We start from the raw sequence: 23,947 nt of genomic DNA, 5'->3' as shown, positions 1-23,947 counted from the left end.
AAACTATTCAAAACAGCTTACATCAGAATCAACCTGACATTAACTATCATATAACTGTTTTATTTATAATGTAATAGAACTACATAAAATAGATGACACATAATTTTGCAAAGACATTTTTATCAATCTGTGAAAATGATACTGACTTAAATAGTCTGATTCAAACAGTTATTTATATTTTACTCAGGGTAACCAGAGAATAAACATGAAATATTAAGTTCTTAACAAAAAAAAATCTAAAAATAAACATAAGTTTGGTGGTTGTAGATGCTCAACTTTAGAAGAAAACACTCTATAATCATTTTAAGTTGTGTACTTGATTTCAAAGTGTCAAATGTTTTCCATACTCTACCATATTCACCATCACAGTAAGCAAATTATAAATAAATGCATTATCTTCATTCTGTAGTTCAGAGACCAATGACACTTTCACAATTTTACCTTTTCAAAGTTCTAGTGGTATTCTTATGTAAGCTTTACTAACCCCAAGTTCACACCGAGAGAAAGAACATGAAAACAGACTATAGCTCACTAATTATACCACACTGTAGAATCAATTCATAATCACAGAGAAGGGACTAACCAATTTGTCAAATAATAGCTTTAAACAAATAAATAATGCATTTATAAAATGAAAATGACAGCCGGGAGCGGTGGCTCACACCTGTAATCACAGCACTTTGAGAGGCCCAGACAGGTGGATCACCTGAGCTCAGGAGTTTGAGACCAGTCTGGCCAACATGGTGAAACCCCATCTCTACTGAAAACACAAAAATTAGCTGAACCTAGTGGCACACGCCTGTAATCCCAGCTACTCAGGAGGCTGAGACATGAGAATCCCCTGAACCTAGGAGGTGGAGGTTGCAGTGAGCCAAGATCACGCTACTGCACTCCAACCTGGCAATAGAGTGAGACTCCATCTCAAAAAAGAAATAAAATAAAATAAAAATGACTATGAATTGGCAAAGTAAAAAAAAAAAAGAGTCACAGCATAAGCACAATCTGTTGTCTAGAGCTACCTGGTAACCAATGAACCTTGTAGGTGAGAATGTGAGCCCTGACTCAAGACGCCCTAGGGTGGAACACTGGCGCTTCCTCTCTCCATGGGCTATGCTTTGGTCAGGTACCTCAGCCTTCCTGAGCTGCAGTTTGCCCAGTTTGTCCCGCCTCACAGAGCCATCCTGAGTCAAATGAGATCTTGTGCATACAGCAAGGAGCACTGTGCCTGGCTGGGAGGGGCCAGTCCCTATCAGTCACTGTTATTGAAACTAATCAGACATACGGCCCATAAATACAATTGAAAGAGGTCCATCATTCGGCCAGTGTTCTGCGCAAATTTTAGCTACACTAAGTTAAATGTCATCAAATAGCCAGTTTTTTTTTTTTTTTTTAAAGAATAGAAAAACATTTCTGGGACAATTAGAATATAGCTTGGGTTTTAGATGCTATCAGGAAGCAATAACTGAGTTCAGTTAGACAATACTTTTCTGGCTATGTAGGAAAATGTACTTCTTTTTAAAGCTGCATGTCGAAGTATTTAGAGATAAAGTGTTAGGATGTTTTTTAACATACTTTGAAACAGTTCATCAAAATATGTAACTATATGCTGGGTCTGCTGGCTTATGCCTGTAATCCCAGCACTTTGGGAGTCTGAGGTGAAAGGATCACTTGAGCCCAGGAGTTCAAACCAGCCTAGGCAGCAAAGTGAGATGCTCTCTCTACAAAAAAAAAAAAAAAAAATTAGCTAGGCATGGTGACACATGCCTGTAGTCCTAGCTAGTCAAGAGGCTGAGGCAGGAGGATCACTTGAGCCAAGGAGTTCAAGACTGCAGTGAGCTATGATCATACCACTGCACTCCAGGCTGAGTGACAGAGCAAAGCCCTGTCTCAAAAATACACATAAGAAGCCAGGTATCGTGGCACACACCTGTAGTCCCAGCTACTCAGGAGGGTGAGGCAGAAGAATCGCTTGAACCCGGGAGGCGGAGGTTGCAGTGAGCTGAGATCACGCCACTGTACCCCAGCCTGAGCAACAGAGTGAGACTCTGTCTCAAAATATATATATATATATACACACACACACACACACACACGCATAACTGTACATTAAGCAAAATGGCAAACATGTAAAACTAGTGAATCTGGGTGAGAGGTATATGGGCACTAGTTGTACTATTCTTTCTACTTTTCCATATTTTTCACAATAGAAACAGTTAGAGAAGTAAGCAAAAATGAAATGAGGGAAACTAAGCAAAATAAAGACCTGACTTAATGTTCCAGAAAAACCTGGAACTGTCACACAATTGTAAAGCAAACAAAGCATGCCTTACAGCTTGCATAACAACTGGAGTACAGGAAGAAATTGTTCATGTTTTGAAAAAGAAATGGATAAATTCCTTGTTGAACTCTTTAATCCACCCAAAAAATCAAAATGGTAACAATAAAACCCACAAATTCTCTGATGATGACCCAGGCTATGGGCACAGGGCTCACGAGGGCTGGGTCAGTCAGTGCAACAAAGGCCGGCTTTGAAAACATGGACTTTTCTTTGAAGCACTAAGAAGGAAAGGTACTGTGAGGACCAGCTCATTAACCAGACCCAATAACAGTGCACCCTCAATGAAGAAATTAAAGAACTGTAACAACTGCCAGCAAACTCTGAATTCCAAATGTTAAACCATGACCAGTGCAAGGTAACACCTGCAACTGCGAGGACAGAGACCCCAGGCCCGTGCTATGGCAGGACCCTAGGGGAGCAGGGCCAGGGTCGGGGGGAGGAGAAAGACAAGGGACCGGGAGTCTCTCCAGAGCCCAGACTCTGCTCCTGGCCACTGTTCCCAACCCCCCGCCCCACCACCCACCCCACACTGCCACCCAAGGACAGCGGGAGACTCTGCTCCCCAGCAGGTGGCATCAGACTCCATCCCAATCTCTGCAAAAAGTTCAACCCAGAAACCACGTTTGCAGTTTGTGCTTCTTACTGCCTGGGCTTGTGTTATCTTCACGCTTGTCGATATTACCTATACAGTCCTCACTACGTGTCTGGAGAATGATTTCAATTTGTTCTAAATCCATTGCCCATCTCAGGATGAGCGCTGTCTCGCCCTGATCCGGGGCTGGCAGTTCAGCAGAGGTGATCCGTGATAAAGTGGGTTAGACCGCGGCGTGCCTGGGGCAAGCCACCACTTAATGGACACCTCGTTCACCCTCAAGGCAGGTATCTTTACGCCCATTTATGACGAGGAAACTGGCTCAGAGAACCCACTCACGCGGCTGGCTCAAGGCCATGAGGCAGGTAAGCAGGAGGTGGGGAGTCATCCCTGTGGCCTAAGAGATGAGGTCCTAGCTAGCTGGGTGGGGGCTACCAGGAGTCCACCCCTCAGGCTTTCGCCACTGCCTGCTGCCCTCTCCTGCAGTGCAGGATTGCAGTGTGCCTGGGTGTTTCCCCCCAGGCGCCTGGGGATGAGGAAAGCTCCCACAAAAAGAAAACATACATCACCAAGATGTGGTTGAATGGTAACATGCATGCCTGTATGGCAGGGGCTCTCTTCAGTGGAAACACCCTGCTCCGGCTCAGTCACCTTTTACTCCGCCATCCCATGCTACTGAAGACCCAGACAACTCCCACATAGTCACCCTACTTGGAATAAAATAACCACAGATCATCTTTCACACTGCGGCTGCTGTATCAAGTGCGCCCACTCCTGGAAATGCCAGCTCTGAGGGGAACGCACACAGAGAGAGAAGGATGTGCTGATCGGTATTCCAGCTACGCTCCAGAATGTGTAAAAGTCAGACAGATACAAGGCAAGTTGGGCCCAGCAAAAATTTCCTCTTCCCCTAAAGTCTAATTTTACACTATTTTTACCTTAAGTGCAATTGAAGAATTCTAGCATTTTGAAGAATTCCGTCTGAAGTCACAGATGACAGTGGTTACTGATACTGAACCAAGGACCACCCCCTCTGAGGCAGCAGGACGAGGGCTGGGCACACCCACCACACGGCTGGACTGAATGTGATTGGCTGTGACAGGCCAACTTCCCCAACGTGCCTAACTAGCACTTTAAACATCTCTACTGCGAGCATTTTCTGAGTAGAATAAAGCAGAGCAGGATGAAGACATAAAAACCGTTTCTCTATGTCATCAGCCACACCACTGTGAGATCCCAATAGCAAGATTAAGAAAGCATTTTGACTGAAATGTAAAAATAATCTATGTATAAAAAGGCATATAATTAACTAAAAGCTGAGTTAATAAAGTTACATAACTTAGCATATTAAAGCAAATAAAACCTCAAGTTATGTCCAGTCTTCAATACATCATGAAAAAGTCTCATGAACATTAAAGTAGTTAGAATAATTTTTTAACAATGTATAACCACATTGAGATATAACCATTCACATTAAAGTGGTGAGGAATTTAAACTAAACAATATATTTTTCTTACCTATTTCTGAAGTTGTCGTTTCCTGATTTGGCTCATTATTTATTCCAGACACTATGGAGTCTAAACTTTTAGCTGAAATATTATCCTCCTTCCTTCCTGACATAAAATAGTTAACAACAGATTAAAATATTTTAAAAGATTCTGTGTTTGGTTGTTTTAGCTGGGATTTATAAGGGTTACACCAAGGTCACCAGCAAACTGTCTTGTCAACTAAATGGTCAATTCTCAGCCTCCACATGACTCCCCTCATTAGAGCTTGACAAGAAGCCCCCTCTCCTTCCCTAACACTTTCTTCCTCTCCAAGTTTTCCTCCAACTTGTTGGCCTTCTGTTTCCTTTGCAAGGATGATCCTCCCTCCTCCTCTTCCTCCTCCTCCTCTTCCTCTTCTGACCTGGGGGACCACAGCAAGCTCTGGAGTTCACCACGTCCTTTCCTACCTACACACGCCCCTGGACTAATTACTGCGCTAAGGTCCATGTCCGCAAACATCACTTGTATGCTAGAACTCTCCATTTTTTGTTTTTCCCTTTGGTTTCTCCAGCTCTCTCCTGATCTCCAAGTCAATATATCCAGCTGTCGACTAGATGTTTCTACTTGGTTGGTCCATAGCCATCTCAAATTTGTTGTCCAACACAGAATTCCTAACACTGCCACCCATTCCACCAACCAGTGTCTCCCAGAACCGTCTATGTCAATAAAGGCCACCCCCTAGGAGCCCAGACCCCTCCCACAATGAATCTCATCTTTGATTCCTTTCCATTCAAACAAGTGGCATCCAACCTGCCAGCACAGTAAACCCACTCTGCTGTCACCACTGGCACTCTGGTCCGAACCATCACCTCCTCTCATCCAGATGCCATGGCCCCCTCCTCGCTGCACTGCAGCCTTTACTCCTGCCACTCCACAGTTTTAAAAGGAGGCCTTCTAAAACCTAAGTCAAATCTTGCCTCGGTGCTGCTTAAAACTCTTCAAGGACTTCTGTGTGCACTCACTGTAAACCACACAGCTGCTGTGGACCGGGAACAGCAGCTCCGGGACCAGCAGCTCCAGGCCCTGCTTCCTGGCCCGGCCCTTTCCCCTATCACTGTTCCTCTCTCCACCCACCTCACCACTCACACACCTGCATGTCCTCCTTCACCCAAGTCAGCTCTCTGTCCAGATGTCCTCCCTCGGAGAGGCCCTCCCTGCTCACGCCCCTCATTCCTGTTCCTCTTGGCTTCATTTTCCTTGAAGATTCATCACAAACTAACATGCACATATGTACCCCTGTGTTCTCTTTATTATCATAAATGTCTGCAGAATCAGTGAAGGAAGGCTCACATGGACAATTTAAGCCTGTGATTGACTCAGGGTAGGAAATCCTCACCTGGCCAGGGGCAGCCCTGCATGGGGCCAACATGTCCCTCTGCCCCCTCTCCACCCTGGCCAGAAGGCAGTGTTTTAGAGCTCAGGCCCCAGGTCAAGCAGGGCCACACCTATGCCAACCACCCCCACAGACTTCCACATGTTCAATGACCAAGCAGAAGCACAGGACCAGGCAGTAAAGCTTTCAACTCTCAACATTCACTCACAGCCTCCACTATGGTTCACTTAGCTTACCAAGCTGTTTCATGCTATGTTCCTTCTTAGCTTTACAGTAGGAAAAGTTATGTTCTTTTTCAGGGGAAAGACTATTTTCACTGGTTTTAGGGTCCCTTCTTCCTGACATAAAATTGCACAATGAAAATATATATTAAACTTAATCTGTAATGTAATGTAAAGCAGTTAACAAACAAATGAAATTAAAATGTACTCATTAAGTCAAAGTGATCAGCTCTGTATGCACTACTTAGAAATAAGCAAAAATTATAATATTCTCAGGCAGAATGCTTTCTGGATTCTGCAGGGATTCCAGAATGACTTTAAGAGTCTAAATACGTTTAACAATGTGATACTCTCACACCCTGTAGTAAAGTCTCATTCATCCCCTTGAGCAAGACACAGAGGTCCAGTGTGTCACACACCTCTGGGTACTGGGCATTTGCCCAAATGAGAACCTACTTAAGCGAGGCAGAATGTTCAGGCAGAGTGCCAGCTTTGCTGGGGAACCCACAGGGAGGACAGTGCCCGGCTAGCAGGAGGGGAAGACAAGAGTCCACTGAGCTGTTGATAGCTCAGGGAAGCTCAGTGTCAAAAAGCCCATAAATGTCTGGTAACAAAATCTCTTAAGACCATACAAAAGAACCCTAGAGCACAAGCTCACCAGTAAACACAGATGCACATATCGGAAGCAATTAGAAAAGAAGAGCAGATGATACAACTGTCTGCTTAGGAAAGCCAAAAGAATCAACAGAAGAACTACTGGATTAAGAGGCAACAACAGGCCAGGCACAGTGGCTTACGGCTGTAATCCCAGCACTTTGGGAGGCTGAGGCGGGCAGACCACTTGAGGTCAAGAGTTCGAGACCAGCCTGGCCAACATGGTAAAACCCTGTCTCTACTAAAAATACAAAAAATTAGCTGGGCCTGGTGGCGTACACATGTAATCCCAGCTACTCAGGAGGCTGAGGCAGAAGAATCACTTGAACTTGGGGGGTGGAGGTTGCAGTGAGCCACGATTGCGCCACTGCACTCCAGTCTGGCAACAGAGTGAGACTCCGTCTCTAAATAAATAAATAAATAAATAAATAAAATAAAATAAAATAAAATAAACCAGCGAGCAACCACTGTGACCAACATACGCAACCAAGTACACGCAACGTGTTCTCAGAAGAGGGGGACACCTTCACTAAGCTGAAGTTAGAGGTGCCTAATCTTCCTAAACTAATGAAAGCATATATTTAACACAAGTCCAATTAAATTCTGAGACGTTAGTTTGTTTATTTTGCAAGAGTGGAATTCTTGAGTCATGAAGAGTTTTTATTTCATCCGGAAGAATAAGCAAATAAGATGGCTTAAAACTTTTTGGAAAAGAACAATGATAGAAAACTAATAGTAAAAATAAAAAAGTGGAAGTAAAAAACACCACACACAAAAAAGCCCGTAACCCAGACTACAAAAGGCATCACAGAGCAGGAGAGAAGCATTCAATGAATAAGTGATCCTGGAACCACGGATGAATTATTCTGACAAAATAGATTCAGAGCCTCACCTTATACCATGAATTAAAGTAAGAGATAACATAAGAAATTAAGTAAAAAAAAATGTATGATAAAGCACAAATCTTCACCTCTCAAATCTCTGGACAGATTACCAAAAAAAAGATTAGAGGCCTCAAGCACATAACAGTTTAACACTTAGGCAAATCAGAAACCAAACCAAATATAATTAGTAGAAACAAACTGAAAAAGAAACACTCATGCAAAAACTGGCAAATTGGCAGATGTCCTTAACATACAGCACGTGCAAGCAAATCAGTAAGAACCCAGAGAAACCAAAGAACAGGCAGGTCAGAGACGCCCAAAACACTCACACGCGATGACAAGGACCATTTCACTGGTCATCAACGTTTTCGTTTTTCGTCCATCAAAATCAGCATGCCTTAACAACACTGGAGAAGGTGTGGGGTGAAGGGCCATTAAGGGCACGCAGTAGCCATAATGCCACACCCTTTGTGCCAGCCACTGCGCTTCTGGAAACCCACCCCACAGCGGTCAACCAAAAGACAGCAAAGGCTTCTGGCACTAAGCTGGTCACAAACGCATTACTAATTATTGTGCACACGTGGAACCTACCATCTAAGCCTCCTTTCTAAGGCGAAAATTCCCACTACTACATCTTGCCACCCTTCTTTAACTTACACACTTTAGGAAAAGGATGATTTTTCAGAAACTAGGACTGCTCATTCAAAGTAACTTCATACTTCAATGAAAAATAAGCCTCCAATGCCAGTGGCCTCCAACAGGGCTTCCCTGCATTTGCCTGACACTCTTATGTTAGACAAGATGATGAGGTACTATCCTTCAGCGGACCGCAGGCCAGGCCTGTACGTTCGGCTTTTAGCATGGCTTCCAATCATAATTTCTGCAGTTTTTAAACACATAAACATTATCTGCCTACATGCTCTATATCCAACCTGCATGAGGATTAAATGCAGACTGCCAACGCAAAGGACAGAACTACTGAAATGAAGATGGCTGATAAGTATTTCTGGAAAATGAAAATTTGATCACAACTTTTAGATTTCAACACAGATCTCCAGCAAAGAGGGGCTACTCTGCACTGATGTCATCAGCTCACACACTTGTGCACACATGCATGTGTATGTAACAGCCACAAATCTTCATTATTTCCACACGCTGTTCATTCCCAGACACAGCAAGTCTGTTTTCCTGCCATAGGAGTTCTTTCCTACTAGACATTGAGATTAAGACAAAAAGAAAAAAAAAAAACTAATATCCATATTTTCAGCTACATATATAAGTTTTGCAGTACCTTCCACTGAATTTTTGGATCGCCGTTTTGATGTTTTTGTTGTCAATGACTTGGAAGCTCTAGTGGAAATCTCAGTCTTAAAGAAAAAAGAATGAAAAAAAATTAATTGATGTATTACACAGCAGTATCATAAGCAGGTTTATTTTTCAAGCTCTTCTTGAGGAAGAACAAGTATGAAATCCAGCAATAGTGCCCATATGCTTTAAAAACTCAATACCACTAAGGACTCAAGACCTGAGACTGTGAATTACACGGAGGCCAAAACCCTTTTCACACTCTATTTAGAATTCCATCATTCTGTACAGCCCTAAAAAGGTCAACAATCTGCTCCCCACACTTGGAGAAACACTGTCTTATTGGATGTGCTTATGAGGACTCCACTTCTGTTGCTATATACTTAATTACTTAAATGCACTTGTAAGCAACTCGGAAGGTAAAAATTTACATATATTTAAACAGAACACAAATCAAAGGAAACAGCGCATCCTATTCCTCCCTCCACTGGCACAGTTCCAGTCTCACCACCTCTCTCCCCTAACTGGCCTCCCAGCCTCTACTCTATGCCTAACCCATCTCCCTGCAACCTCCTGAAATGCGAATTGGATTACGAAAGTTGGCTTCAACCTCTCTGTGGCCCCTACTGCTTGGGATGAGTGTAACCTCCACAAGACGGCCCACGTGGAGATGATGAGCTTCTACCACACCCAGCCCCAGGAAATGCATCGCGGAGTCCTGAACAGGCCAACCAGAGGTTGGAGGGGTCCCTCCCACTGGCCCCGTCTGTCTAGTGACTTACGCCTGCCTCTTCCAGACTCATCCTGAGTGCCACCTCCCCCTTCTCCCCAAAATGACAACCCTATCACACCACACATCACATGTGTCATATAAAGGCATAAGTAAACCCAGGAGTGCCCCACAGAAAATCAGAGAATACACACACCCATCTATTTTACCAGGAGGTAAAGCATTTAACTGATTACTTTTACAACCAAATAAAATGGACCTATTACAGATAGGCCCAGACCATGTGCTCCTTCCATGCTTCAGTGGACCCAGGGAGCGCACAGCATTCACTATTTCAACACAGCTACAAGTTGACATCTCTTAAAGTTATTTTTTAAAGTTTACCTCTGTTTCAGCCTTGGAGTCTTTAAAAGTTCCATCTGACAACTTTTTAGACATCTCCCCTGAGCTTGCTGACTATTAAAAAAAAAAAATTCAAACTTTAGAATTATTCCAATCCATAATATCTAAAAATATGCCAAGATATTTTCTATAACACTGACCAACAGTGAAATCATTCTTCCCATGAGAACACCACATCGCCAGTCCAGCTCTGATCGCCACAATTGTTACTGCTGCCTGCGTTCCCCAAGAGTCTTCCGAGCCAATGGCAGGGAGATCTCTTCCCATAAGGGCAGAGTAGGTGGGCAAGGACTTCAAATACTCCTGCCTCTCAGGAAGCTACACGGGACACGAATTCCTACGCCACACCGAACTTCTTGGAAACATATCGCAGTGAAACCCGGGGATCTGGAAGTGAGGGAGGGAATGAACAATATAAACCTCCAACACCCACGTAGAAACTGCTCCTAGCCGCCTCTGCTGATCACGGGCTAACTTTATTAATAGAATGGGGCAATTCTTTTTACGCAAAGGCTTCAGACTTTAAGTGAGGAAAGCACTCTCATAACATAAACTGCATGAAAACCGTAAACACCATCTCATCTCACGCCTTAAATCACTTCTCCAGAAGACATATCTCAGAGTAGAAGGAGTAAAATGATTATCTTCATTGAGATTTTCCTCAAGGAAGACTGAAAAGCAAAGAATGCCTGTTCAATATTTCAACAATTCAATGTCCTCATAAGTTAATTATGAAGGTATCAGATTGTATCAGCAGTAATTACACATGACTGCAAGCTGGGCACTGCACACGTGCTACCCATAAAAGAGGCAGTTAAGCGGCGGCCTGGGACCCCCACATGGCCAGTCTAACTTAGCACCTGGCCTCTCAACTGCACTCTTAATTTTCCAAGTGTTTTCGTATCTACTATTTCACCTCTTCTTCGCAAAAGCCTATGAGGTAGCCTAGGATCTCATCAGCCTCTCTACTAGACAGAAATAAAATGGGGAAGAGGATAAAGAATGACTGAGGCAGAACCGGGGTTAGAACTTGAGTCTCTTGCCTCCCCAGCGTAGATGTGAGTAAGGTCCCTGGGAACAGGGGTTCCTCGGGAGGCACCTCACAGCAGCTCACACCTGCCTGGAGCTTTTTACCAGAGGAAAGGACGCAGCTGCCTCCCAGACCTATGCGGCTCAATGAAGAAGCCCCCAGATCGTCCACAGAAGAGCCTGGCAAGCAAAACCACCATGCGAGATCCACGCAAATCTCACGGCAGCCAAGTAAGCAACAGCATCAAGTAGGAAAAAATCACTTCGCCATGGTCTCAGACGCTTTTAAACAAAACCACCATTATACTTGGCTCTGATATGTTCCCAAATATCAGCCTCTAAGAATTTCTTTTTGTTGTTGTTGTTGTTTGAGACGGAGTCTCGCTCTGTCACCCAGGCTGGAGTGCAGTGGCGTGATGTCAGCTCACTGCAACCTCCGCCTCCCGAGTTCAAACGATTCTCCTGCCTCAGCCTCCTGAGTAGCTGGGACTACAGGCACGTGCCACCACACCCAGCTAATTTTTGTATTTTTTTTTTTTTTTTTTTTTTTAGTAGAGATGGGGTTTCATCACCGTGTTGGCCAGGATGGTCTCGATCTCTTGACCTCATGATCCACCTGCCTCGGCCTCCCAAAGTGCTGGGATTACAAGCGTGAGCCACCATGCCCAGCCGAGCCTCTAAGAACTTCTTTGGAATGGTTTCTCTCTACTTAAAAAGCCAGTCACCTCATTAGCAGTTTTAGGGAACATAACGTGGGGACCCTCAATCCGAAGGCCTTGTGAGCTGAGGAAGGTTGACCCCTTCCTAAGATGCCTCATGCACAGCAAAATACACCCGAATATACTAGTGCCTCAGAAAAATCAGGTCCATGAAAAATACTTTTTCTTACACCTCTAAAAAGGAGCAAAAGATGGGGAATGTCTTTGTAATTTCTAAGACTCATAAGGAAAGCCAGGTATGACACATATCATAGGGTACATTACTCCAGGATGTGCAGTGGAGGGGGAAACAGTGACATTTTAAATAGTAAAACTCCAAAGTGCCTTGTAGAACACTACGTTCAATTACTAACAAAACCACAATCTTGCCCAATAGGCACCCCCCATCCCACTGTGACCCACAGATCGCAAAACGGGCTTGTACTGACCCCCACAGGAAAGCCTGGTTTACAGGATTCCCTCAGGGTCAGTCCTGTGGTGCCCACCCACCTCCCCTGGGCAGGCACACCCTGAGACGCAGTGCCACAAGACAAGATGGCTGTCCCGGGAGGAAGAGGCCATGGCACCAGCTCAGGCCCTGCCCCTCACTGCCCGGCCGGATCAACTGGGCAGATCTGGATCCCTTCCCGACCTCAGTGTCCTCCTTCCTAGCAGCTGGAGACAAGATGATTTCCAACATCTTCGCGGGATGCTTTACAATTTGACATCCCCCAAAGAATGGGTGTCTGGGAAAACGTCCCCAACACACATGGTGGGTCCAGAAAGAATTCACACATTTAGAAAACAGTTTGAAACCAACAGGATTTTCTGGCAAACCCTAAATTTACCTGAAAATTTAACTAAACAATAATTACAGTAAACTCAGGTCTTATTTACTTATCTGCTGATGCCTAAAAGCCCTTGAAAGCAGCCCTAATCCTTAATAACTGAGCAATGTCCACACTCCTAAAGACACCACATGCACAACTCAGACTGCGCATAAACACTGCTTGCAATGCTAAGGTGGAGGCTGCTCCAAAGCCTTCAGAGCAATACTGAGAGTGACACAAATGACACAAACGACACGCACGGGAGAAGCAACACATCTTAAAACACCTGCAAGACAAGGACAAGAGCAACTTGGCAAATCAGCTCAAACTCTGAAAAACGTTGATTTCTCTACATGCCTGGTGGGGAATCATTAAACCCTAAAAAGAGCAAGCATTTAATATTTTCCTGACATCCCCCTTCAAATTATCTTCTACCACTCCCAGATCAAAATTCCATAAAGGGAGACCTCAGAAACCACCATCAATTGATCAATTCCATCCAGTGTTTCATGATCTGAAAAGCCCATCACCCCTTGCCTGGATGCTCAATCCATTCCACCACCAAATATTTACTGCAAAGCTGCTATGTGTCAGACACTCTATCAGACTGGGCATCCAACAGTGAACATGAGTGAAATCTCTGGCTTTTGCTCTTAGGGAGCTTATAATCCAGCAGAATTCTCCCTGGACATGAAGTAGGAAATGGTTAAAAACTCACTGAATAATGCCTTAATAAATGATTGGCTGAACAATAAACTTCTATTAGGGGATGAACAAAAAAACCCAAAACACAACTGACAAGAAATAAGTATCTCTTTGGGTTTCTATTGAGAATCCAAGATTGTCATCATTTTAAATAGGCATAAAAGAAAACCAGTTTCCTAGTCATATTGTAAGAAAGATAAAAATCATGTTTGAGACCACCACAAACTCTTGCTAAGCAAAAGGCGAGGTTCTCAGCAAGACTTTACCTTTTTCTCGGGTTTGTCATGCTCTCTGTTCTTCTCCCTGTCCAGGTCCCGGGAGTGCTCCCCGTTTTTCACTCTCCGTCTGTCCCTGTCCTTCCCTTTGTCCCGGTCGCGCTCTCGGTCCCTGTCTCTCAGTCTCTCCTTCTCTTTCCCCCCCTCACTCTTTCTCTCTGTCTCCTTCTCGCGCTCGGAGTCTCTGTCCCGCTCCCTGTTGCCTCTGTCTTTCTGTCGCTCGCTGTCTGGCCTGGCCCGGGCTTTGGCTCTCTCTCTCTCCCCTTCTCTGTGTCTGTTTCCGCCATTCTCCTTGGCCTTCTCCTTGTCCTTGTCCTTTTCTCTTGGCTTGCGGTCTTCTTTCAATTCTTCCTTCTGTTTTCGATCTCTGCTTGTACTTCTCTCTTTTATTTCAGCGTCTCCTCTATCCTACGAAATAAAAATAAAATCATTTATGAATGTTTTTACCTAAACTACAAAAAGACTCATTATTTCATTTTCAAAGATGTGCGACTTGGAATTCACCTCTGTATTTTTGTGAACTCTGGACTCTTGTTCTCGCACACTCTTATTATCCAATTCCTGAGATCTTGAGGTCAGTGAGGCCCGGCCTTTCACTTCTCCCTTCTCTCCAGCTAAAACCCTCCGCACCGCATCGTCACTAGAGAGCTTGTCGTCCAAATGGGAGGAAATGAGGTGTTAGGTGAAATGAGATCCACACACGTAACAAATAGAACATCGCCATTCAAAGATAGCTCATGAGACAGATTCTCTGTCTACAATGAAATTCAAAGGATAAAATATTTTTTGAACATGTTATTATCACATACAAAGCATAGCATATCTTGATAACTATTACTTTCAGCACTTTGGTCACTAACAGTAGCGTCCACCCAAGCTAAATGAATCCTGGTTCAAGTCTACCCAAGCTGTCAAATGTGAATGTGTGTGTTCAAGGTTAATAAAGCTGACCCATGCAACTCTACTACAAATACCTTAAACTTCTAATGGGATCATAGAATCCCAGCCATAAGTGCCTTAAGATTTTATCTAACCACCTCACACCCATTAGGATGGCTGCTCCTAAAAAAAACACACAAAACAACAAGCATTGGCAAGGATAAGGAGAAAGTGAAACTCTCATGCACTGTTGGTGGAAATGTAAAATGATGCAGCCATTATGGAAAATAGTATAACAGCTCCTCAAAAAATTAGGCACAGATTTACCATATGACCCAATAATTCCCCTTCTGGGTATTTATCCAAAAAAATAGAAAACGGGGTCTTGAAGAGATATTTGTATACCCATGTTCATAGCAGTATTATTCATAATAGCTAAAATGTGGGAGCAAACTGTACCATTGACAGTTGAGTGGATAAACAAAATATGGTATATCCATTACAATGGAATATTATTCAGCCCTAAAAAGTGATGAAATTCTGATACATGCCACAACATGGATAAACCTTGAGAACATTATATTAAGTGAAATAAGCCAGTCAAAAAAATGACAAACACTCTATGACCCCACTTATCCGAGGTCCCTAGAGTAGTCAGATTCATAGAGACAGAAAGTAGAATGGAGGGTGCCAGGGGCCGGGGTACGGGAGAAGAGGAAGTTAGTGTTTCATGGGGACAGAGTCTGTTTTGCAAGGAGAAGAGTCCTGGAGATGGAAGGTGGTGATGGCTGCACATGAATGAATTTACCAGCACTGAAGTGTACACTTCAACATGGTTAAGATGGCAAATTTTATGTTTTATGGACTTTAACACAATAATAAAATTATGGGTAAAAAACCACTGATCTGATTCAAGCCCCATCAAACGCAAAAATTCCTTCTCCAGCATCCCTGACAGCCATCCAGAGTGTAGGACACCTCAGTCAGGAGTCCCACTGACTCACGCACTCATTCCACAAGCACATGCTGCGTGATTGCCGCGTGCCAGGCTCCATTTAGGCCAAAGACACACCGTGTACTGGGGACACAGATAAACACAACAATTAAACAACAGCCTATAGGAAGCCTACAGGAGCGCCTAAGTCAGCCTGGGAGGGAGGAGAGGCCCAGGCTCAAGGAAGCACTCACAGACGCCACATTGCTGCTGGGTGAGGCTGGAGGAGGAAGGCAGCTCAGGCACCAAGAAGCCAGCAGGCACCAGGGCAAGAGGCCGACGGGAGACAGCCGGCCAGGGCCGAATGCAGGGGTGCGTGGTGACTGGAATGGAGGGCTCAGATATGGGAAACGAGAGAAGGATCTGAAGGGAGAGAAGTAGCAGCAGGTCTCTAGGAGCCTCACAAGCTGTGCCATGGAGCTGGCCCAGACCCGAGGCTACTGGAAGCCGGAGATGATTCAGCAGAGGAGACAGGAGCCAGATGTGCTTTTTAGAAAGATGAGAAACATAAAGGACCCGGGAAGGGGAGCTGGGGAGCCTAGGGACAGAGGCCAGTGTACTGGCAAGATCTGCTTCCAAGTCTCTAAGTTTGCATTCTGGACCTGCACTGGGGGGGCCTCCTAGGAGTCGGCCTGATACCACTATGCACCTCCATGACCCACTGCTGTTGAGGGGGCTGAAACCTACCTGTTCCCATTTGGGTCACATTTAAGGTTAGCCCCCAGCCAACCACCCACTAGGTATGTGAAAAACTGTATTAATTACACTCTCAATACAAGTCCAACCTGCTCCTCCACAGGGCACTACTCGGCCTTCAAAAGAAGGAAGACCCTGGGGAAAGACCTTCTCCAACATTTGGGCAAACAAGGCCCAGGCTGGACCTAACCAGAGAAGCCTGAGGCCTGACACCCAAGCTTCTAGCCCACAGTGAAAAGCTCAAGAAGGAAAAAATCTACTCCCTGTACAACTGAAACAGCAACCGAGAGAGAGAGAAAAGGTGGAAGAGAGAGAGGAAGGGCGACAGGCAAGCAGACACCAGAGGCTGGAGATGGAGGAAGAGAACAGAGACTCCCATAAGACCCAGGGAAGAAGAAAAGCAGCTCCTGCAGCCACTGCAGCCCTGGCTGGAAGCAGCCACCTGTCCTCAAGGGAGCCTCAGAAAGGAGAAAGCCAGAGGGCATGGAAGCCTGGGCCTGCAGCCTCCAGCCTCCAGCCTCCAGCCACAGGGTTCCCGATTTTCTATTGAAAGCTTGCAGAACTTGCGTATTACATACCCTTATTTGTTTTATCATTCAGTATTAAATTACTCCTTCTGTATCTCTGGGGCTCCAGAAGGGGTGGGATCAGATTCAAAGCACAGCGTTTGACAGACACCACTGAAACTCCTTCCCTAAACCGCCCGCACATGTGAGTCCCTCACCCCCGACTACTTTTTACTCAAGTACTAAGTAAGTTCAAAATGCCAGGACAGCAGTAGTACCTTGTTGAGACAGCATTTTCCAATTATCTGGAGCAGCTCGTTTGTTCTTTCAGGCTCATGCCCTGCCACGATTCGGGCTGGTTTGGCCAACAGTGGCTCTCCCGACACCATTACAACCACGTCTATGGCCTTTTGTAGGAAGCTAATTTTTGCATCTTTATCCTGAAACATTTCCATTGAAAATACAAATATTACAATACTTTGAAGAGTGTGCATTATCTTCAGTATGTTCACCAGGCATAGGATAGTTTCTGTTTACATACAAAGCTGTTTTTAGATATATAACAAATCTAGAAATACTGACCTTTTACTGACAAAACAAAAACAATTCATTAAAGCCTTTAATTTAGTTGATGGGCTAGCATTAACCTTTGAAATACTAATCCCATTTTTCAGTGAATAAAACTAGCATGACATCCAGTTGCCACAATGAGAAAATGAAATGAGAAAGGGTATATATATCAATTTACGAATTCACTGACCTTGTATTCCAACCACATGCGGCAGAGAAATGACACAAGCCACACTACCAGGCCTACAAAAAATCCCATCCGTTAAGGCGAGGAGTCAATAGGAGAAGCCCGACTCAAACCCACCTTCACATTATCAGACTTCATCTCAGCGTCTGTGTAGAGGCCCTTCATGAAACCAGTCATTCTAATCACCTTCAAGAGAGAAAGAAAGGCCACCATGTCACCTCACAGACAGCCTCCTCATCAGCCTCATCCACTCAACTCCACACTTGGGAGATGTCAGAATTGACTAGCAGCCCAGATTTGAATCATCCACTTAAGAAATATTTGATGTCTACTACACATGCTGTGCAGGGCAGAAGCCAGCCAGATCCTCTCAGAACTTAGTCTGGCTGTGTGGACAGACGGGTAAAGATGACACCATGCAGGTACTAAGGAAGCACTCACGCTTGGTACCTAATCCACAATCCGGGAGGGAGCAGGAGTGGCAGGGAACCCTTCCTGGAGGAATCATACCTAGATGGGGACCAGGCTTACAGAAGAGTTGGGCAAGGGGACATTTCGGATGCACATGCCAAACATAAGAAAGTCCACACGGCTGGGTGTGGTGGCTCACACCTGCAATCCCAACACTTTGGGAGGCTGAGGCGGACAAATCACAAGGTCAGGAGATCGAGACCATCCTGGCCAACATGGTGAAACCCTGTCTCCACTAAAAATACAAAAATTAGCTGGGTGTGGTGGTGCTCGCCTATAGTCCCAACTACTCGGGAGGCTGAGGCAGGAGAATCACTTGAAGCAGGAAACAGAGATTGCAGTGAGCCGAGATCATACCACTGCACTCCAGCCTGGCGACAGAGCCAGACTCCATCTCAAACAAAAGAAAAAAAGAAAATGAAAGTCCACACAAGGTCCAGGACCCAGAGAGTCCCGTGCAAGGGATCAAAAGAAATGTAGGACAGCAGAAGCCTGAGGCCAGAGAGACACTCGGGGCCTGGTGCAGAGGCCCTGTGAAGCCACTCAGGGACATGAACTGAGCCGAAGGACCACGAGGAGGACCTGGAACGGCATTTTACAAGAGTCCTTCAGGTGCAATGGAGGGAACAGATTCCAAAAAGAAAAGGAACTTTGGCTGGGCACAGTGGCTTACACCTGTAATCCCAGCACTTTGGGAGGCCGAGGTGGGCGGATCACTTGAGGTCAGCAGTTCAAGACCAGCCTGGCCAACAAGGTGAAACCCCGTCTCTACTAAAAATACAAAAATTAGCCAGGCATGGTGGTGGGCGTCTGTAATCCCAGCTACTCAGGAGGCTGAGGCAACAGAATTGCTTGAACCCGGGAGGTGGAGGTTGGAGTGAGTCAGAATCATGCCACAGGACTCAAGCCTGGGCAACAGAGTGAGACTCTGCCTCAAAAAAAAAGAAAGAAAAGAAAAGGAATTTCTCAACCTAGTTTGCTAAGACTAGAAGTTCTGCAAGGGTCTTTCTCCTCACCACGTGTCACTACTCACTTCTTAAGATGGTGGCAGGCTCCACACCTCACTGCTTTGGTTCTCTCCCTAATCATCCCTTCCCTCAGGTAACCTGTACCTCCTAATTAGCCCTAAAACCAGCTTTTAGGGCAATTATTTTTCCTGTTCCTCTCAACCGCCACACCCAGCCAGGGTCCTGGGTTGTCTCAGACTGCAGTTTTTTGAAATGTGGTAGGTTACTGTAAAATCAATACAATTTGTAGCAACAAGCATTTTGAATAGCTGGGACCCTTACCAGCAGGCTGCATGGTATGTGGTAAGGACAGGTATGCTCATAGCCACATATCCTAAGTCAGCTAATAAAGCATATTTATTACGGGGAGACATGTTTTAAAAACAAGACAGTCCCACCCTAATGAGAGCCTCCTCTGGAATCAAGCCACAACTCCTTAATTTGCATCAAGTTAGGTATTAATGAATCTAGGAGTTTTCATTCCACACCACACTATGTAAGAGCTATGCTACTGTTTTTCTTGAGATGACAGGTAGAATACTAAGAGCATCCTGCATTTAACATTCCTGGAACATTTTCATTTTGTCCCTGTTGAGGTTTTCCCAGGATGCTGGCAGTTAAAATTGTGAGCAATAGGCTGGGTACAGTAGCTCACACCTGTAATCCCGGCACTTTGGGAGGCCGAGGCAGGCGGATCACCTGAGGTCAGGAGTTCGAGATCAGGCCGGCCAACACGGCAAAACCCCATCTCTACTAAAAATACAAAAATTAGCTGGACATGGTGGCATGTGCCTGTAGTCCCAGCTACTCAGAAGGCTGAAACAGGAGAATTGCTTGAACCTGGGAGGCGTAAATTGCAGTGAGTGGAGACTGTGTCACTGCACTCCAGCCTGGGCGACAGAGCAAGAATCCCTCTAAAAAAAAAAAAAAAAAAAAATATTGTGAGCAATAACTGTAAGTGACAAGAGACATTAACGTCACAGTATCCACACTTAGCTTAATGAAACGGGGTGGTTAGTTTAGCTATAGCTAAAATACTAATATAGCGATGTGTGTATAATATTCAGTACAGTAAAGCATTTTCATAAGAGGCTCTCCACCTATTATCTGAAAATCCTTTCCAATGTCAGTCATTCTAACATCTTTATCAAGTAGGTCATAATTTATTTATCTTTACACAGGGAGAGAAATCAACTTTGGCATTAGATGAGGAAGTCTATGGGAGAAGAGCAGACCAGTCGTTCCTAATTGGGAACATGCAACTCGTTCCACACACCCTATCTACCTGGCCAAGAAGGCAATTCTTTTTTTTTTTTTTTTTTTTTTTTTTTTTGAGACAGGGTCTTACTCTGTCACCCAGGCTAGAGTGCAGTGGTACAATCACGGCTCACTGCATCCTCAACCTTCCCGGCTCAAGCAATCTTCCCTACTCAGCCTCCTGAGTAGCTGGGATTACAGGTGCACCACCACACTCAGCTAATTTTTGTATTTTCAGTAGAGATGGAGTTTTACCATGTTGGCCAGGCTGGTCTTGAACATCTGGGCTCAAGTGATCTGCCCGCCTTGGCCTCCCAGAGTGCTGGGATTACAGGCGTGAGCCACAGCACCCAGCCCATGTTCCTCCTCCTCTCCCATTAGGATTCCTCTGACCAACTATGCGGTAGTGACTGGACAGCCACCGTGAGCTGAGCGCCATCACTGCCCCACAAGGATAAGGCACACTCCCTGCACCTCCCTCCTGGGGCTCTGCATTTCAGTGGGACAGACAGGCCTGGGAGAATAAAGGTTTTGGCAGCCACAGCTAGAGTGGGCTGGGCTCACACTGGCTCTTGTTCCCTCTGGGTCAGAGGACGGGTACCCGCCTACTTCACGGGACGGTGGTGATGCGGCACATTGTCCCCCTCCCACCGGGCTATCCACACAGCAGGTCCTCTCCCCACACACTGTCCAGGACAGGCTGTAAGTGCTGCACCAGCTGGGAGGACATGACCAGGGCTGGCGATGCCCTGGGATGTGGGTGGATTCGAGAGCATTTTTAGGCACTGTTTTAACACAGAGGCACACGCTCCAGGAGGCCACACGCTATAAGCTAAGGTAGGAGGGCAGAACCGGTAAAGCAAAGTCTGTGCAAGAATAAGGCACCCAACCTGTTGAAAAGAGTGAGAAACAGAGCTTGAGGACCATCACCAGGTGAGGTCATGAGGCCCTGGAAGTCTGCAAGTCCAACCTGAATCCTAAATCCCAAAACACACCTCTGAGTTCCCACGTGCCCTTGGGTCCACCACGGAAATGGGTGCTGCGCCCGCTGCAGTGACGCTCCTGAGAGTTACCAGGGAGTTACCACGAGCCTTGACAGGTCCCACTCAACAGGGGATGTTTGTTGTGCAATTTCTATGTACCTTACCCAGTGCAGATCACCAGAGCCATGCTAATAAGCAAGCCAGGGTCTCCGTCACGGAGGAGCACACCATCCGCAAGTGGGAAAAGCTACAGAGACCACCAATCTCAATTTAGGGCAGGGTGTGCATCTCTGCTACAGTTTTTCCTGCCAAGTCTCCCTACAACCACCTCCACTAAATTCACCCGCAGGCATTTATTAAGCACCCAAAATGTGGTATGGAGGGAAACTTTGGGGCAGAAGGGTTGTATAAAAAATATTATTTCCATTCTCCCAGGATTTAGGGAGTGCCTTCCACGTGCTACATACTTCAGGACAAGCGAGAGGGGTTCTGCAAGGTTAGACGAGGCAGGAGTCACAGAAGCAGCTCTGCCAGGAATAATGGAAGATGCACTCTAAGGAAATACACGGGCAGGCAGGGAAGAAGTAAGAATGCTCCTAAGGGCCCGGAGCCTCCTTGTAAGCGGCGGCCCGGAGCCGGGGGAGGGGCAGGACCTCCTCACGGAGGGCGCCGCGGAATTGGGCCTACAGGCCGGGCTCCCAGGCAGGGGCCGCACAGAACTCTCGCCCCGACCCCGGAACTGACCCCGGCCCCCGACCCGCACCCTGTGCCCGGCCCACACCCGGCCCTGAACAGGTCCCCGACCTGCACCCCGAGCCCGGCCCACACCCGGTCCACACTCGGCCCTAACCCGGCCCCCGACCTGCACCCCAAGCCCGGCCCACACCCGTTTCACACCCGGCCCGGGCCCCGACTCCGGCCCAGCCCCGGCCCCCGACCTCCGACCCGCACCTGAGCCCGAGCCCGGCTCGCACCCGGCGCCACCCGGCCCGGGCCCTGACCTCGGCGCCCACCGGAATCCCGACCAGCACCTGGCCGGGCCGGCCCCCGGCGCCCACCTCCGTGATGATGTCGTGCAGGTAGCGGAACGGGGGCTTGCTCAGCAGCTTCTCTGTCAGCGGCGGCCTCCGAATCACTTTCCCCAGCGCCTCCTGCGTCCGCCTCACCACCGCCGCGTTCATGACGGCGTCCGCCGCCCGCTGGCCGCCCGCGCCCCTCAGCCGGCCCGGCCGAGCCTAAGCCCGGGTCCCTGGCCGCTGCCGGCCCCGCCGCCGCCGCCCGGTCCCGCCAGGACGCGCCGCTCGGGTTTCCATCCCACAGTGCACCGGAGCCCACCACAGCGCCTGCGCGGCCGCCGCAGGGCGTTCGGTCACTAGGGCTGCGCGGCCTTAGCAACGGACGCGCCGCGGCGCCCCGCCCCCTGCCCGCCTTCCGGCGCCCGCGCAGGCAGGACTGGGGGTTCCGCGGGAGGGATTTGCGGGAGTGCGGCTGTGCCAGCGCAGGCGGGGCGCGGCGGGGCGGAGAAAGGGGATCTGGGATCGGGCGCCTGGCCCCTCCTCTGCCGAGCGACGGCCTCGGGAAGCGGGTGTTCGCTCGCGTTAGAGGCGACTGCCTGAGGACTGATTAAGAACAAGGTAACCTCCAAGATCTGTGCCGCCTGTTTCCCAAATCTCAAGGGCTTTCGAAGGCACTGGTTCATCGGAGGGGACGGCACTAAGTTGTCCCAAAACACACGGAATAGAAAATACGCTGTCCTGGCTGGTAATTAATAAGGCTTCTTGGACAAGTCACCTGTTTTCTCTGAGACTTCACTTCTGTTCCCACAAAGCAGGACTAGTGTGCCCGCTGCCTAACCCACCTCCCAGGAAGGTAAATGGTGACTAAATGCTGTGTCGGTGCTCTGAAACCGGGACAAAGCCATGCCTAGTTGTCCTACTAGGTGTCCGTGATTCTTTCCCACCTGTCCTCTGTCCATCATGCACAGGCCTACCGCAGAAATCCTTCCGGCGATTTGAGAGCTCTGGGGTCTGTAGTTCTTCTAATGAGCACATCATTATAACCTTTTTTTTTTTTTTTTTTTGAGACGAAGTCTGACGCTGTCGCCCAGGCTGGAGTGCAGTGGCGCGATCTTGCCTCACTGCAACCTCCACCTCCCAGGTTCAAGTGATTCTCCTGCCTCAGCCTCATGAGTAGCTGGGACTTCAGGCCCCCGACACCACACCAGCCTCGCTTTTGCATTATTAGTAGAGACGGGGTTTCACCATGTTGGCCAGGCTGGTCTGGAACTCCTGACTTCAGGCAATCCGTCCGCATCGGCCTCCCAAAGTGCTGGTATTACAGGCGTGCGCGCCCGCCCCCATTATAACTTTTAAATTGACCTTCATTTTTACCATTTGCAGGCCTCCTCTTTTTTGTGGAGATCTAAATCGCCATCTGGTGTCATACCCCTCCTGTCTGAAGAACTTCCTTTAATATTTCTTCTAGCACATTCAGTTGGTAATGGAAAAGTTATACAGACAACCAACTGCAATGCCAGTCAGGCTGTATGGTTTATCAACAAATACTAAATTGCATTTTTATAGTTTTCCTTCCATGTTCCCCTACAACCACCTCCAATAAATTCAGCCACAAATATTTATTAAGCATAGAAGTCTAGAATTCTAGGGTTGGGAGGTCAGGAGTTCGAGATCAGCCTGACCAACATGGTGAAACCCCGTCTCTACTTAAAATACAAAATATTAGCTGGGTGCGGAGGCGGGCGCCTGTAATCCCAGCTACTAGGAAGGCTGAGGCAAGAGAATCACCTGAACCCAGGAGACAGAGCTTGCAGTGAGCCGAGGTCATGCCACTGCAA

The 23,947-nt window shown here is 46.9% G+C and overlaps 1 protein-coding gene across 9 annotated transcripts in view; it reads right to left on the bottom strand.

The window, feature by feature from the left end:
- TRAF3IP1 (TRAF3 interacting protein 1) overlaps window positions 1-22,439 on the bottom strand; it is an 80,015-nt gene extending 57,576 nt beyond the window's left edge. The window contains exons 1-9 of one of the 9 annotated variants that reach the window (XM_063695347.1): window positions 22,152-22,229; window positions 19,694-19,767; window positions 17,493-17,561; window positions 16,897-17,058; window positions 14,048-14,191; window positions 13,535-13,951; window positions 9,989-10,060; window positions 8,861-8,936; window positions 4,448-4,543 (exon numbers count right to left, since the gene is read on the bottom strand). In XM_063695347.1, the coding sequence (XP_063551417.1) occupies window positions 4,448-4,543; window positions 8,861-8,936; window positions 9,989-10,060; window positions 13,535-13,951; window positions 14,048-14,191; window positions 16,897-17,058; window positions 17,493-17,552 (1,027 nt within the window). In that variant the 5' untranslated portion in view covers window positions 17,553-17,561; window positions 19,694-19,767; window positions 22,152-22,229. Of the gene's footprint in view, window positions 1-4,447; window positions 4,544-8,860; window positions 8,937-9,988; window positions 10,061-13,534; window positions 13,952-14,047; window positions 14,192-16,896; window positions 17,059-17,492; window positions 17,562-19,693; window positions 19,768-22,151 lie in introns of all 9 variants that reach the window. The other 8 variants (XM_063695346.1, XM_004033436.5, XM_019022795.4 and 5 more) reach the window with 8 other exon arrangements.
- Between the last annotated feature and the right edge of the window lie 1,508 nt (window positions 22,440-23,947).

Source organism: Gorilla gorilla, chromosome 11 (assembly GCF_029281585.2).
Source record: "Gorilla gorilla gorilla isolate KB3781 chromosome 11, NHGRI_mGorGor1-v2.1_pri, whole genome shotgun sequence".
NCBI lineage: Eukaryota > Metazoa > Chordata > Mammalia > Primates > Hominidae > Gorilla > Gorilla gorilla.
Note: the sequence above shows the minus strand (reverse complement) of the source record. Positions and strands in the feature narration are given on the sequence as shown.